The following is a 16042-nucleotide window of genomic DNA, read 5'->3' on the forward strand; positions in this document are numbered from 1 at the left end:
CTCCACACTTTAGTTATGCCCCCCTTAGTGCCCTAATACTGTATGTAGGCCCTCATATTGTGCCTCCGTCCTGTAGTTTGACCCCCCTCTTTTTGCCCCTCCACCCTGTAAATAGGCCACCTCTTTGTGCCCTTACTTTTTTATTTAGGCTTCCACCATGTGCCCCTACTAAATACTTAGGCTTCTACACAATTGTTTGACCTCACTCTATACCCACACACTATGGCTAGACCCTGTTTGAGCTCCCACCCTGTAGTTAGGCCCTCAAATTGTACTCCAATTCAGTTATTGGGTACCCACATGATGCCCCTCACACTGTAACTTGGACCCCACACTATATTTGGGGTGTAAGAGGGTCCTCATCTGTACCATGGACTAGAACTAGAATCATTTTCCTAAAATATTGTCTCATGTGGACAAGATAGCTTCTTACAGAAGGTACTGACATTCTATGCACAGCCAATTTTACCTCACCTCAAATATGCATTCACAGGTATAAGAAAACCCAGGGTATGCCAAGAAAATGTTGCCTACACCATTACACCTCCGTCACCAACTTGGAATGTTGAGACTTGACAGGGTTCATTGATTTAATGCTGCATGTGCTAAATTAAAAAATTCTGTATAATTTAGATATTCGATAGTTACATTACTATGCAGCTAAGATGTTGCTACTGATAATAAATGTATGAGTTGCCAATAAGATGGGCATGCACAACTGATAATCACGGCTTGGGTTCTCAATGCCAGCATATAATTATAGTTAACAACTAGAGATGAGCGAACCTGGAGCATGCTGGAGTCCATCCGAACCCGAACTTTCGGCATTTGATTAGTGGTGGCTGCTGAAATTGGATAAAGCCCTAAGGCTATGTGGAAAACATGGATATAGTCATTGGCTGTATACATGTTTTCCAGACAACCTTAGAGCTTTATCCAAGTTCAGCAGCCACCGCTAATCGAATGCCGAACGATCGGCTTCGGATGGACTCTAACCCGAACCCAGTTCGCTCATCTCTATTAACAACACAAAGCAAAGAGAAGTATATATGCATCTAGGCATAACTGGCGCACCAAAAAAATATATTATAATATTGGAAATAAATACAATAACAAGAGATAAAAACACTTAAAATACAAGTACCAAGGTAAGTGCCCACTTTACTTTGTGTTGATCATAAATGTGCCCTAATGGGGCCAATCTAAAAAGTAGACAACACTGAAGAACAAATAGAATCACGTGGGGTATTGGCTTACAGTACATATTTTTTCTTTTTACACTTGTACCTGAATTTGGCTTAGTAGAAGTTTTTTTTTTTTTTTTTTTTTCACACAAAATGATTTTACGGTTATATTCCTGTCAATGTCAAAACAAGCCAAAAAATGAAAGTCATCCAACTGCTTTACATTACTCATTTGTCAAGAACGGGTCCCTTTGATAGCAAGAGGTACAAGAATAGTATATAAATGTGTCAGTTCTATGTACATCTGTATATGCGCTTGTCTATTTCCAAGGCAGAATGTTTGAGAAAATGTATCATTCCCCAGAGTCACCATTTCTTTCTGTTTTCCAGCTCACTGACAAAAGTGGATAAATCATCGCACTCCAGCATTTCCAACAGACCAAGCAAGGATAAAGATTGTCTGTTATCACAGGCACAAGAGCGGGAGGAATTTAGACAAAGTGGTAAATATGTGATATATCATTGGTCACTCCTTAGGACAATAGGATAGATAAATACAATTTATTTGTGTGCTTTTTATATCAATCCCTTCTATTTGAAAACGGGCAGTGCATTTACCACCATTGTTGTTGCTCTTTGCCTACAGACTAGACTCTTACAATGCATTGTGCATAATGCATAAATCATTTGAGAATGCCAAATAGTTATGTTTTTTGAGATTTTAGTGATGTATATTACTCCATGTTAGGTCATTAAAGCGACTCTGTACCCACAATTGTCCCCCCAAAACCCCTTGTACCGTGTGATAGCTGCTTTTCATCTAAGATCTGTCCTGGGGTCCGTTCGGCAGGTGATGCAGTTATTGTCCTAAAAGACAACTTTTAGACTTGCAGGCTTGTATTAAATTAGCATGGCCTAGAGTGTCTGTGTCCTAGGCCTGCACCGCCTCTCTGTTGCTCCTCCCTCGCCTCCTTATCATTAGGAATGCCTCTGGGCAGGAGTTCCCCTAATGTGCATTGTTCAGACAAGTGATGATTGGGAGAAATCCTGCCCAGGGGCATTCCTAATGATGAGAAGGGCGGGGAGGAGGGAAAGAGAGGCGGTGCAGATCTAGGGCACAGACACTCTAGGCCACGCCCATTTGACACAGGGCTGGAAGTCTAAAAGTTTTTTAGGACAATAACTGCATCACCTGCCAAACGGACCACAGGACAGATCTTGGATTAAAAGCAGCTATCTGACGGTACAAACAGTTGGGGGGGGGGGGCAGATTGTGAGGACAGAGTCGTTTAACATCAATTCCTTGGATATCTGATTTTTATATACTGAAAGTGCATCACACCTGGTAACATTTTATGTTGAACATTGACAAATGTAAATGCACAAAGTGTTAAAGCGTAACTGTCATTTCAGGGCCATTTTTTTGAAAACATTAAATATCTATAGTACAAGCGATTTTAAGAAACTCTGTAATAGGTTTTATGTACTAAAAGAGTTTCCTTCTGTACTGAAAAAGCAATCTCCCAGCCTCCCCACTCACATCAAATGAAGCAGGATTTCTGTCTCCATTATGTGGCTATGGAGAGGGGAGGGGCTGTTAGGAGTGACTGAGCACGGAGCAGTCCTGCAGAGCACAACACCCTGCAATCTTCTCTCAGTAAGTTCATAGATAAGCACTGACCTTTCTGACCCCAGAATCCTGCGGTTTAGCTGCCCAGAGAGTCTACAAACAGCTGACCTTAATGTCACCTCTTCCTGCTCCCTCATCTCCTTCAGCCCCTCCCCCCTTCATAGGCTTACAATGGAGAGAGCAGAGCCCGTCTTCACTGGCTTCTCTGTAATGAAGACGTGTTTGCCTGATAATGCACAGATAAGAAGTCAGGGGGGGGGAGGCTGGGAGATTGCTTCTTGAGTACAGAAGGAGGCTTTTTTGGCTGATGAAACCTATTACAGAGTTTCTTAAAATCGCTTATACTACTGATTTCTGCAATAAAAAAAAGCATGACAGTTACGCTTTAAATAAGCACTATCTCTTGAAAAACTGTTTGACATGTCGTAGAGACATGTATACATTTTAATCAACTGGGTTCTGAATAAGCCTGGAGAAGTGCTCGCTAAGTGTGTTCTATCCCAGCTCTATGTCCATGGGAGCATCTTGGTCAGTGCTCAGCCTTAGGCTTCTCTCCCTATTTATTCTAGTGATCAGTTCAGGTCTAAAGTTTTTTTTTTATAGTTTTTTTTTTCAAGTGATAGGTATCTTTTAAACCGAATATGTCAGCTGTAATTCATGTTCCAAACCGCTGACACTGTTAGATAGCTGTTAGGACAATAAGATCCATGTTAACTTTCATATATCCATCTGTGCTAAAATGCTTTTATTCTTTGGCACAAAGAGTCAAAGAGGCTTTTCCAAGCTCCTGAAGTAAGGAGATGTTATAGCTTGAGCACCTCAGGATTTTGGGAAATCCTCTCTTTGGACTATAGAGTACATGCATTTCTGGAAGCACAGCTGGATATATGAAAAGTACCATGTGTCTCATTGTCCTTACAGCTGTCTAATGGTGTCAGCAGTTTAAAATGTGGATTACACCTGGCAGATTCCCTTTAAAGTTGTAATTCACATTTTAAACTGCTGACACTATTAGACAGATGTTTGGACAAGGAGACACATGGTACAGAGGAATATAATAAGCAAGCAAACTCACCCATTCTTGTGCCAAGCAAACTAATTTATTGACGTTGTAGATGGGGTTCCCCTCACTGTTAATTCAGAACTCCTTAAGGGTGCGTTCACACGTACAGGATCTGCAACAGATCTGCAGCAGATTTGATGGCGCAGATTTGAATCTGCAGCAGATCTGCAGCAGATTTGATGGCCCAGAGTTACTTTGCATAGAATCTGCAACTTCAAATCTGCGCCATCAACGTTCATAAACCCTGTTATCCCTGTTATAGTGTGAAAATTCTACTAATACATCCATAAAATCCCTCTAACTTCTTTAATAAAATGAAGCCGACTGTTGCAAGATGCTAAGGGTTAACACAACATCATATTATTTCAAGGACATTTTATTCTCTTTTCATCCTTCAAGGAAACCATTGAGTTGATACACTGTCCCCTTAGAAAAGGAAACAATTGAACTACAAGAGGGAAAGAGCTGTTTATGTTTTCAGCCTTATTATTCCTTCAATATGAACTTTGCTCAGTGGAGTTTTTCTTGTTTCTGACTGCAAAGACTTTACATGGATAGCAAGGTCATTTGAAGAACAGCAATGTTTAGCTGACAGGTTTGACAGCAATACAAGTTGGTTATTACATCTTGGCAATAGGGGTATAAAAGCATTGCTACTTACAAATAAACCCAGTGAGCTTTAGAAAAGAAACGGATATTTACAAAGGAAATATCAATGCTAAGCCTCAACACAAGTCTGTATTTGGAGCATGACTCTAGCCTCTATATACACAGTATATGTTATTACAACAGGGATCTGACAGATATAAATTGGATTAACTTCTGACACTAATGATAACATCACACATTATTATAGACATAAAAAAATTGTAAGCTTCCTATTAGAGATGAGGGTTTGGGTTCGAGTCGATCCGAACCCGAACATTGGCATTTGATTAGCAGTGGCTGCAGAACTTGGATAAAGCTCTAAGGTTGTCTGGAAAACATGGATACAGCCAATGACTATATCCATGTTTTCCAGATAGTCTTAGGGCTTTATCTAAGTTCAGCAGCCACCGCTAATCAAATGCCGAAAGTTCAAATCGACTCGAGCATGCTCGAGGTTCGCTCATCTCTACTTCCTATACTTTACTTTGTTAAATATTTCAGGCAGTATTGAAATGTTTCCAAATGTAAAATAATGCACTTAGAAAGAAGGAATCCTCTATCTGAGTATCATACTGGCAGTTCTGTGTTAGCAAAGACTTCAGAAGAGAAGGATTTAGGGGCAGTGATTTCTGATCGGTGGACAGTCTGAAGTATAAAATCAGGAAAGACTTAACCATCTAAATTGCGTATTTTAAAGGAAAGAAGGCAAAGGGGGACATGATCAAAACCTTTGAAGGGCTTATGTAAAAGTGCTAAATAAAGTTCTAGAGGAAAGTGTTTTTAATAAAAAAAAAAATGAATGCACGAACAAGGAGACACAAGGGATAGTTTGGGGAAAGATAAGAAATAGGGATGAGCAAAGTTACAGTAGGAGCCAAGCACTTTGTTCCTATCGGCATTCTGCTCATCGAGCAGCGGGGCTTTAAAGTTTACTCTGCTCCGTGACGCTCCTCCCCAGGCGCTGGGAAAAGATGGATCAATTCCTGGGTCAAATAAATGGAAGTTTGACTGCACTATGTGGTGTCCCAATGTGCATTTTACTTAGCAGGCATCTTGTCTCAGAATGGGTCTTACCTGAGGGCAAATAGGGGAAGACTGTAAGAGCTCAAACCAGAGATTGTTACGCTATCATATTTTTGTACATATACAGTATATTCACATAAAGAACCAGCTTAACATCTTTATGAATTTGGCATTTCATATATGTTGAATCAGTGAGTGGCTTCATTCTTTATTAGTTCCATCTATGTAAAAAGTGTGTTTATTTAATATTTTATGATTGACTAGCGTGACCAATTCCATATGAGCCCCACCGTTCTTGTCTCTGTAGCTTACCTGCAGATGCTTCACCACAAGGATCAGTTCTTATAGTATCAGTAATATTGTGTGATCACTCACAAGGCTGTTCTTGAAAAAAAAAATAATTAAAATTTCTCAAAAATCTTCAACAAGTCGGTCTGTGTTTGACTCTGATGAGGAACGTTTGACTACAAGAGATTATCTGAATACGATGAATTGCATTTATAAGTCTGCCAAGGGCATGTTGTGCATGAGCTGTGAAAAATCAAAAATGAATACAATGAAGTAAGATATTCAATGAATTTTGGAATAGTAGAAGGCATTGTGAGTGTGTCTTCTTATTGAGGCACACAATATATCTTCTTACTAGGCAGCTTTATGCATCACCAGGCATGACTGTTTTCCCTTTCAGTCTTTCTTGACATGACCCTCCATTTAAATGAACAAAGATGATATAAACCTTTGTATCCTTATTTGATTATCTGCAGATAAATCCAGTTTTCTACCACTCATCTGCTACTATATGAGCCAAATCAAATGGATGACAAAAGTGCTGAAGCATTCCCAGCTCAGAGTGTGCCTGCGGGTACTCTCGTCCTTCTGTGCTTATACTTTTATTCCATTTACAGTCTTTACATTTGATCTCTATCTGTTTCAAGCTCCACAGTGCAGACAATCACCTCTGTAAACACGAGTGCCAGTGTCAGGGCGTTTTATCGATACACATGAAACTGAACAATCCCATTTACAGCTCTTTTCAATTTCCGTCCCTTTTAACAATATAATCATTCAGGGTAGAATAGACTCAGGGAAAATAGAATTATGTCAGTCTATCAAATATGGCAGCAATTATATCTGGAGAAATTCTCTGACTTTTGTGTTTTAAACTGTGATACCAATCATCATATCATATCAATATGTCCGCTGTAGAATTTTACCTTGAACCAGCAGTATAATAGACATTTTGAAGCCACTTCTGGTTATGAGGGTGAAATCTTCCAGTACAACTAAGCACAATAGGCATTGCCACTTTCGTCTGTGTATTATATCAGACCACATTTTTGTGTGCGTTGTGAAATACAGATCTGTTTTTGTTATTTTCAATGGAAAACAGATACGGTATGGCATACAGAAGCATCCCTTTTTGCATCTGTTTTTTCCCCCTTTAAATGAACATGTTAAATCAGTGTAAACCTAGCCCTAACTGAAGGATCATCTGACGACTATCTTTCTTCATCCCCCTGAATGAAGAGTCTGGCTCCCAGACTGTTTTGATGGCAGCTTATCTACAAGAACAAATATATCAGTCAGTTGAAAGTCAACCTGTTGGAACCTTCTCTCCCCTGACATCATATGGCGGGTTTGTCTGACGTTTGACGACCCTTACTCCCAGGTTCCTAAGAAATCAATCTGTTCCTACTTATAGGTCTTTCTTTTGTCTAATTTGGCTAAAGTTTTAGTCACACGTATTAAGCTACTTTCCAAGCACATGGCCAATACTCTAGATGTTTTGTTATGGGCTCAGCTGCTTCTAGTTTAGCGTAAGCGTTTTGTAGAAATGCTATGAGCAGCTAATGCTTGTTTCTGTTGACAGGTCTCAATACAGTCCTCCAAACAATTACTTTGTGATGTTCATAAACTGGAGCAAATGGGAATATTCAGTTCCTTATGTGTAGGATATTCAATCTAAGATATGGGGGAGCTCACCAACAACACATGAAAAACAAGGGGTGCAGCTAAGTGTCCAAAGAAAACAACCCTATAGAAATAAGCAAGAAAAAAAGCTGGACACTATAATACAGCACACACCACTAATTCCAAACAGAATGCACAATTTATTGGGACAAACAAAAAACACCACAACAAACAGCAATAAAATCAATTAAAAAACCACATAGGTGTATAGAAACTAAGCAGGAGGACAATATACTCTATACTTTACCAGGGAATCAAGCATATTAGTGATGCTCCACATGTTCAAATGTAAGCTATAAAGTGCATACAAATAAAGTGGCTGGCAGAATACAAAAGAGATCTATGTGTGAAACAATAGTACACAATGTAAACAATCCAAAGTGCAACAGTGCAAACGTGCAAATAAGTCATGAATCATCACCAGTATGAACCTCTAACCTAGCAAAAAGTGCCAGACCGTATATGCATCATAAGGTAAATTTACATGGGAGCAGATGCCCTGGTGCAGACCCTAGGCATCAGGGCATCTGCTCCCATAGTAGTTCACAATGAATGCACTATATAAATAAAGGATCAGAAGTACTTTAATTAAACATAAGGGTTAAACATATTCTCATGAGATATTTTGTCTTCATTAAATACCCTTCTGGGTTCACTTTCAGGAGAAAATATATGCTGTATTGGGATCCTGCAGAGCTATATATAATCTTCACACATCCCAAACAACCTCCTTTCTAGCTCGCCACTACCACTGGAATCTCCTTATTCTTGCATACAAGATTTTACTCAAGCCCTCTTATTCTTCTGAAATTCCCTATGACGGGCTCTCCTTAAGGAGAATTATTATCCCTTGGACCCACGTAGATAGGCCTCTCACTAGCCAGCCAGCACCCTGTTCTGCACAGAAGAGGAGCAACAACCCTGAAACAGCTGTCTGTGGATGGGAAATCCTTCCTTTTGGAGAGATTGTTTGGCTTGGCATAAAATCCCCAGTCAATGTAAGACTCCTGGATAGAGAGAGACTTGACTTTAATAGTGTGAGCGCTATTTTGCATATCATTTCTTCCTTTGTTCAGATATTTGTTAAATATTGTACTATGCAAAATGTTATTAGCGCCATATAAGTACATATATTGCAAGAAAATTTAAAATAATTACTGTGTAATATATGATTTTTTTATTTTAATTCTACAGGTATGCTTCCAACAGATGACACCCTAACCCATGATATAATAGTTGATAGGATAGACAAGCCTATAGAACCTAATGAAAACTTGGAATTTGATAGTAATAATGAGCAAAAGCTAATGGTTTCTGGTTTGACCGTGGAGTCAGATCAGGGCAATGAAACTATCATTGAAGAAGATGTAAGCAGCGGACATCAGATAGACTCTGTGCCAGATGTGAAAGATGACAGCGAGGACCTGAACAAAGGGTTGGCGGAAGAAACAGGTTTCATGGACTTTGATACAGAGGCAGGGATTGAAAATGAGCACTTCATTGCAGAGAATGCAATGCTGCAAACATTCAATTCCGAACACTCTGATGATGGTCATGAATTAAACAATGGCAGTTTTCAGGTATCTGAAAATATAGAATACAAAGCAGACTTTGACCAGAAGATGCAAGACGTCTTTCCTGATGGTTTGGAGAGCAGTATTGATCATGGAATAACTGGAAATCAAGCTGAATACAATTATGAAGAGGCCTCACTAAAAAATCATGAACAAGACCTAGATTATAAAAATGATGGTACATATATTAATGCTAATGATGTCACGAGTGAGCATGATGATGACCACCAGGAGACAGAACAAAACTGGGAAGAGTCAAAAGAATCTGTAATAGACAACATATCGACTGAACCTTACGTGAGAGAAAATGTGTTATAATGCAGTGCATATATAAAGCTAAAGCACACCCTGTTATAGAGTGTAAAACCTGTAATACCTGTGCAAAATGGCAATCATTGATGTCCTTATAAAACACATCGGTCAAAAACACTCTGCAGCTTTGTTGCCTTTATATTTGTATGTGAGGGTCAAATGTTACATCTTCTAGAGCAGTGCTTCTCAAACTGTGAGGCGGGCCTCACCAGTGAGGCGCCCCCTAGTTGTTGGTGAGGCCCAACTGAGGAGCCAGTTTTCACAAAGTAACTGTGATCTGCACAGTCCTTTTACTGTTTGAAAACATCTTAATTTTAGCAACAATATTAATTTATTTTGTACTGGGTGAAAGGAAGCCCTAGCATTATTTTTAGCTTTTAAATGGACTTTCACCACAGATAGTGAAGCCCAGGCACTTTATTGGTCAGTCTGGTGAGGCCCAGGCATTGCCTTGGTCTGTTGGGTGAGGCTCCAGTAGAAAAAGTTTGAGAAGCACTGTTCTAGAGGGTAGAGGTAGCAGTCATAACTGGGACCCTACTTCTGGGCACCTAGTATGTTTCTAATCAAGTATACCAATAAAGCCGTGTAGAGGCACAGTGACCTATGTTAACAGTAGCTCATTTAGAAATGAGAGTACCAAGTACAGTACCTAGTTCATTACAATAGGATTTAAAGGGGTTATCCAGCATTAAAAAACTATGGGCACTTTTTTTTTTTTTTATTGTAAATTTTATAAACATTCTCTGAATATAACAGAATTAGGTGTCGGGAAGGCGCAAAGAACACATTGCATAGGTAGACATAACAACTAAGAAAACTGCGCCAAGATTGTTTCAACAACTAAAGTCATATAATGTAAATATGGAAATGGGCCGAATCCAAAAAGGGCCTAAGCCCAAACTAGGGGAAAACAAAGAAAAGAGGTAAAAGAGAGCGGGAAAAGGAGGGAAAGAGTAGGGGAAAGAAAAAAAGGGGGGGGGGGGGGTAGAGGAAGCAGAACACCATTGCTGGCGTACTAGGCTAGGAGCGATTTTATTTTAATTCAGAAGTTTCTGTAAATTGATCAAAATAGTACTACGTACCACAAAGAAGCAACACAACTCTTGTCTCCAGTTTGGGTACAGGTTTTGCAACTTAGTTCCATTGAAGCATATTGAACATAATTGCAAACCACACCTGACCTGGACAGTCGAGCTGTCTCTGGAAGAAAGTGGACATGTTTTTCTAAAGCTGGATTACCCCTTTAACTCAAGAAGTTAAATAACATTTTTCTTCTAGAAGGATGTCACTACATATGATTGTACTAGTTCAGTGGGAAATATATAAATCCCTGTGCAGCAAGTACATTCTAGTGATGGCTACAGGCAGCCAAAATATTTAACTGTAAGAAGAGATTCAGCTGACTTACCGCTTTGCATCCACAGATGTAGCCAGACTCATCTTAATCCTACATCTTGATCGCTGGCTTGTACTGCAATCCGGGATAAGTTATCTTAACACGTTATACAATCCTACATTTTACATTACACCTCAGTTACTGGCTTAATTATTATCAATGGTGCATTAAGATATCCTAACAACTGACGCTCTGTATCTTGCAGCTGTGTAGTACATTTACAAGTTAGAAATGTGAGTATAATAGAAGGGTCTTTTGCAGTTTCCATTGTGAAACAGCACAATGTATTTTACAAAATTACCTCACTTAGCAAGTAAACAATTATTGTTCCTAATATATATATAACCTATATATTATTACATCATGAAAACATAACATAATATTTTATAGGTTTTATATATATATATATATATATATATATATATATATATACTGTATATATATATATATATATATATATATTAAATTGTGTTCCTAAAGAAGTAATTATCCAATGCCCATGAAAGCCAAGCTTAGCATCTTGAAAAATAGAAAGAGACAGCGCTCCATAGTGTAAAAACTTTATCAGAGGGAGGTTGGACGGTGAGGAGCTAATATATAATCTTACCTGGTTGTGCAACAACAAGAGGCACAATACTCCAAATGGCATGTAATATCTAACCAAGGACTTGTGAGACCGCAGCTCCTCCTGTGTGATGCCTCCAGGGAATCAAAGGCAACGAGACCAACCTCCATTTTTTGACAATTCACAGGTAGTGTAGGGTGCAGGTCAAATAGGAGAAGTGTGGAAACATCATAAATTGCAAAAGGTATTTAAAAAAGCAATTAAAAAAAAAATAGGGATGGTTCGAACAGAGTTCGTACGAACCCGAACCCTCGCTAATGATTCCCGCTGTCTGCCCGCTCCATGGAGCGGGCGAATCCAGCGGGAGGACCGCCTGGAAAACTGGGATACAGCCATAGTCATAGGCTGTATCCCAGTTTTCCAGGCGTTCCTCCCGCTCTATCCGCGAGCGGGCAGACAGCGGGAGTCTGATGCCGAGCGTTCGGGTTTATACCTAAAATAAACTAATAAAAACACAACACGTTTCAAAAACGCTCCAGTTTCTTTCTCAAGTGTTCCAGTAGAGAAAGAAAGCGGACGCTTTCAAATTGTGTTGAGTTTTTATTATTGTTTTATTAAATACTTAATACGTTCTTACCAAATACTTTATGCATTGGGTTTTTATTAAAGTTTGAGAATGAGAAGAGATTTTAAATGCTCCCCATGGTCTATAATATGCTGCTGCAGATATGACTACACATTCACTGGCTATAGGTTTGACGTTAGGTTAAGAGAGATTTTAAGAGTCCTGCTACTTTTATCTTAAAAACTATGTAGGTAGCCAATAAAGGGTGTCACCTGAGCTCCATTTTTCTTCCAATGTTGTCCTATAACGGGATTACTTGTTCTAATCATTTCCTCAAATTTTTTCCTTGTAAAAATATCAGCACACAAAGGAATCTGCAGTATTTGATTGTCTAAGAGTGTAGTGCGTATCCCAGGAGATGGAAGGAATAAATTAGCTTCTATTCACTCACATGAGAGTTGGAGAATTTTATAGCATTTCCAGTATTACTAACTACATGCTGATTTACAGTAATTCTTTCCATTTCATTTCTAATTGAACATTTCCCACAGGATTAACTCTGACAGTGTGATCTGAGGTCTCTAGTTTAAAGTAAAAAGCAAGGCAAATTGCATGACTTCAAGGCAAAGATAGAGACATTTTTGGAAGGGAATTGGAAATCAATATGTATCATCCCTATGAAGTGAACTCCATTCAGCTGTGCTGGTTGTAAGGGAAAGCTCTGTAACTGCACAGAGAGTCTGCAAATTTGGCAGAAATGCAAAGTACAATGACAGCCCATGAACTTATTGCCATTTTATGAATATTAATGTCAGGCAAGATTATGAAGAAGTGCTAAATTTTAATGCAGTCAAAGACAAGATTACTGAAGTCTTCAAAATTGAATTTCCAAGCACTCATCTACTATGAGAGGTATAATATGTAATATTTCTTAGACACTGGCAAGCATCCTTCGCAGAATTATTTTAACTGACCTCCAATATACTTTAAGCATATTCAACAGCCTATGAAAAGAGAAGATTTTTTTTTTTACTTTTATTGTGCACTAGTTCAGGTAATGGAAAGAGCTATAAGATTTCTCTAGCAAATACTTATAGTTGAACCATAGGTGACACTAATAGAACTTTAACCTCAGAATTTTAAAATAACATGACCAATAAAATGGGAAAAGTAAAGTGTTTTAAGGGGTCTCATAAAGACTATTCATTGGGTATTGTATAATGAAAAGGTGTAACATTCTCTCATGAACTTGCCATATTTATTCCTCACAATGCGACCTCTGCTTGCAATCATACAATGGGAACATTTAGGAAGGAATTTATTAGGATCAGCATTTTACATGACATGTGAAATGGTTCATCAGCAAATGGCCTATTTTTTTAATTTGCTTTTATATTAAGTAAGAGACAAACCTAACCTGCTAATATTTTTTTTATGTGTAGGACGCTGAGGATGAAGGTAAGTTGAGGATGAAGAGTGGGAGTTTCAGGCAGCTTGATAAATCTTGCCACAGTGTAAGCCAAAGTCCTAAAAATGGAGGATAAGGTGTTAAAGGGAAACTATCAGAAGGTTAGAAGAATCTAACCTACTAATATGTCCCTAATAGAGATGAGCTAATTGCTTATCTAAACGAAGTGAAGCACTTTGTTTGATCTTCAATCCGCTCAAGCCACCGGCCTTTCAGTGCTGCTCTGCTCCCTGCCGCTCCACCCTGGGTGCTGGGGAAAATCTGGATCCAGTCCTTGGAAAATAGAAGTTTACCATGGTTGGATCCAGCTTTTCCCGGCAACCTGGGAGGAGTGGCAGGGAGCGGAGCAGCGCTGTAAGGCCAGTGGCTTGATGAGCGGATTGCTTCGTTTAGATGAGCGATTTGCTCATCTCTAGGCCCTATAGTGCAGGGGGCGCTGAGGATGAATAAATTTCCTTCTGAGTCATTTGTAGGTTATTTAATATGCTAATGAGGCATTTTGGAGCAATGGGGGCAGAACCACTCCAGACACGCCGCCCCTCCTTACTAATATTCATTAGGAGGGCGGACCGGCCTGTAGCCCCACCTCCTGTGCACCGGAATGCCTTATAAACATATGAAGAAACCTACAAAGATCACAAAAACAGCTCTAAGGATTAAGGTAAGAAACGTACCTTCCTCCTCAGCTCTCCATGCCCTAAAGGAAGATGCTTCTAACCTGCTGTTTTCCCTTTTTCTGTGTATTTGTAAACTCGTTTTCTTAGCTATGATCATAGTATAATCTTGTGCATGTGTGTGACCAAAATAATGAATACAGGTTGAACTAGAAACATTACGTTAATAATTCTCAAAAAGGTAGAATTAGGCACAGACTTTAGGAGATATATTTGGCTTTAATACAAAGGTTTCCATGACAATCATGCCGAAGATGAAAATGAGTAATCCCACTGTTACATAGTATGATAAAAGATACTACTCTACTATATCACATGTTTTATCCAACAATTATAACTCATAGTAAACACTTAATGCACATACATTAGATACATTCATTTATTTTCCTTCCAACCTCACAATTATGGAGTCTATCTGGGCTCTGTTCCGGCACGTGAGGTGACAGGTCTCCTTTAATGCTTCCTGACATTTTGGTTAAAGCAAATGAATGGTTTCATCAGAGCTAATGCATGTAAACATTGCTTTGGATTTTGCTCATTGCAGAACAACAAAAGTGTAAGCAAACGGGGTACGGATTTATTAGGCTGCATTAGTAAATAATAGCTGTATGTAAAAAAAAATCAGATTACATTGTGCTTAAACTGTGGCCCCAAGCTAAAAATCCTGGATGGGCAGGAGGTGGCAGAACATAATAAAGAGTTATGCTTACCCATCCCCTTACCCCCACAGCCTCAGCACCACCAGTGTCCTTCTAGCAGCACAGTAATATGAGAATCAGATGTAGTGGGTGCATGCCTCACAACACCAAACCCAAGTTGGTCAACAATCCAGAAAAGCACAAAGAGACAGCAGTGGATTCAGAGCTTAATATACACCAGTGCAACATTCCAGCATAAATTAAGCCTTTTCCAAGTAGTGCTTGACCCGCTACCCACAGGCAGGAAACACCAGCTCAGCCAGTCAGTGACTGCAGGAGTGTCCTACCCCAGTCACTGACTGGCTGAGCGGCTTTTCTTAGGGCTTCTATGAGCAATAAATTGATTGCTCTAAGTGATCAATGCAGTATATATGTATTACATTGATCTAGTATTGCCCAGTCAGGCAGCTATTGGAGACCTAGCAGAGGCCTTGGGCTGAAGGGAGCCCACCTGGCCTTTGAACCATCAATGACATGTGGCTGTGTCATTTAAATGCTGCTGTCAAAACTGACAGAAGCATCTAAATAGTTAAATAGTCAGCAAACATATCAAAAGATATTTTAATGACAGGTTACTCTTTAGGTCTTTCAACTTTTCCACTGCTCTGTTAATGGTAGGGGTTATGGAAAGCCCTGTAGTCTGGGCTGTCGCTTTGGCTACTTGAAAAGATTTTAGTCATCCCGAAAAAAGGTCTGTACACCAATACATACACAATCTGCATTCCTTAGGTGTGTTTTATGGGTACCTCGACTGTTTTTCCCACATTGTGTTGGGCACAGATCATGCAACCAGGGACATACCTAGCAGCCATGGTAGTAAATCCTGGCACAATTCATATAGTGTTAGACAATGGCTAATCCTTAACATGCTCAAACCCCACGATTTCCTGTGCCATAGGGCTAAACAATCAAGATCATCTAAATCATTGAGAAAATTCTGCCATAGACCACCTGTCTCATTCTATTTTGTTCCAGAGGCAACAAGGTAGCTGGATTGAGAGTACTGGATAGTAGCATTGTCAGGTAAAAGCAGAGCCACTCAGTGATTACAGTCAGAGACAGTGATTGGCTAAGTGGCCTATTATTTCCAAGATTAGTTCATCTTGGAGGTGGCAGGGCTGCGGTCAGCGGGGGACACAGAAGACGCCGCACCAGGACACTAAGGGAGTTAAACATAAAGGGGGTAAAGGGGCCATGGATTGGGCTGTGTTCACACATGGTGTTTTTGATGCTTTTTCCATGTGTTTTTGCTGTGATTTTTGAGTAATCGC

The 16042-nt window shown here is 39.4% G+C and overlaps 1 protein-coding gene across 1 annotated transcript in view; it reads left to right on the forward strand.

Moving 5' to 3' along the window:
* Positions 1-9522, forward strand: part of LOC138794189 (uncharacterized) — a 316322-nt gene extending 306800 nt beyond the window's left edge. The window contains exons 99-100 of the mRNA XM_069972965.1: positions 1575-1687; positions 8714-9522. Of these exons, the coding sequence (XP_069829066.1) occupies positions 1575-1687; positions 8714-9411 (811 nt within the window). The 3' untranslated portion in view covers positions 9412-9522. The remainder of the gene's footprint in view (positions 1-1574; positions 1688-8713) is intronic.
* The last annotated feature ends 6520 nt before the right edge of the window (positions 9523-16042 follow it).

This window comes from Dendropsophus ebraccatus, chromosome 5 (assembly GCF_027789765.1).
Source record: "Dendropsophus ebraccatus isolate aDenEbr1 chromosome 5, aDenEbr1.pat, whole genome shotgun sequence".
NCBI classification, from domain to species: Eukaryota; Metazoa; Chordata; class Amphibia; order Anura; family Hylidae; genus Dendropsophus; species Dendropsophus ebraccatus.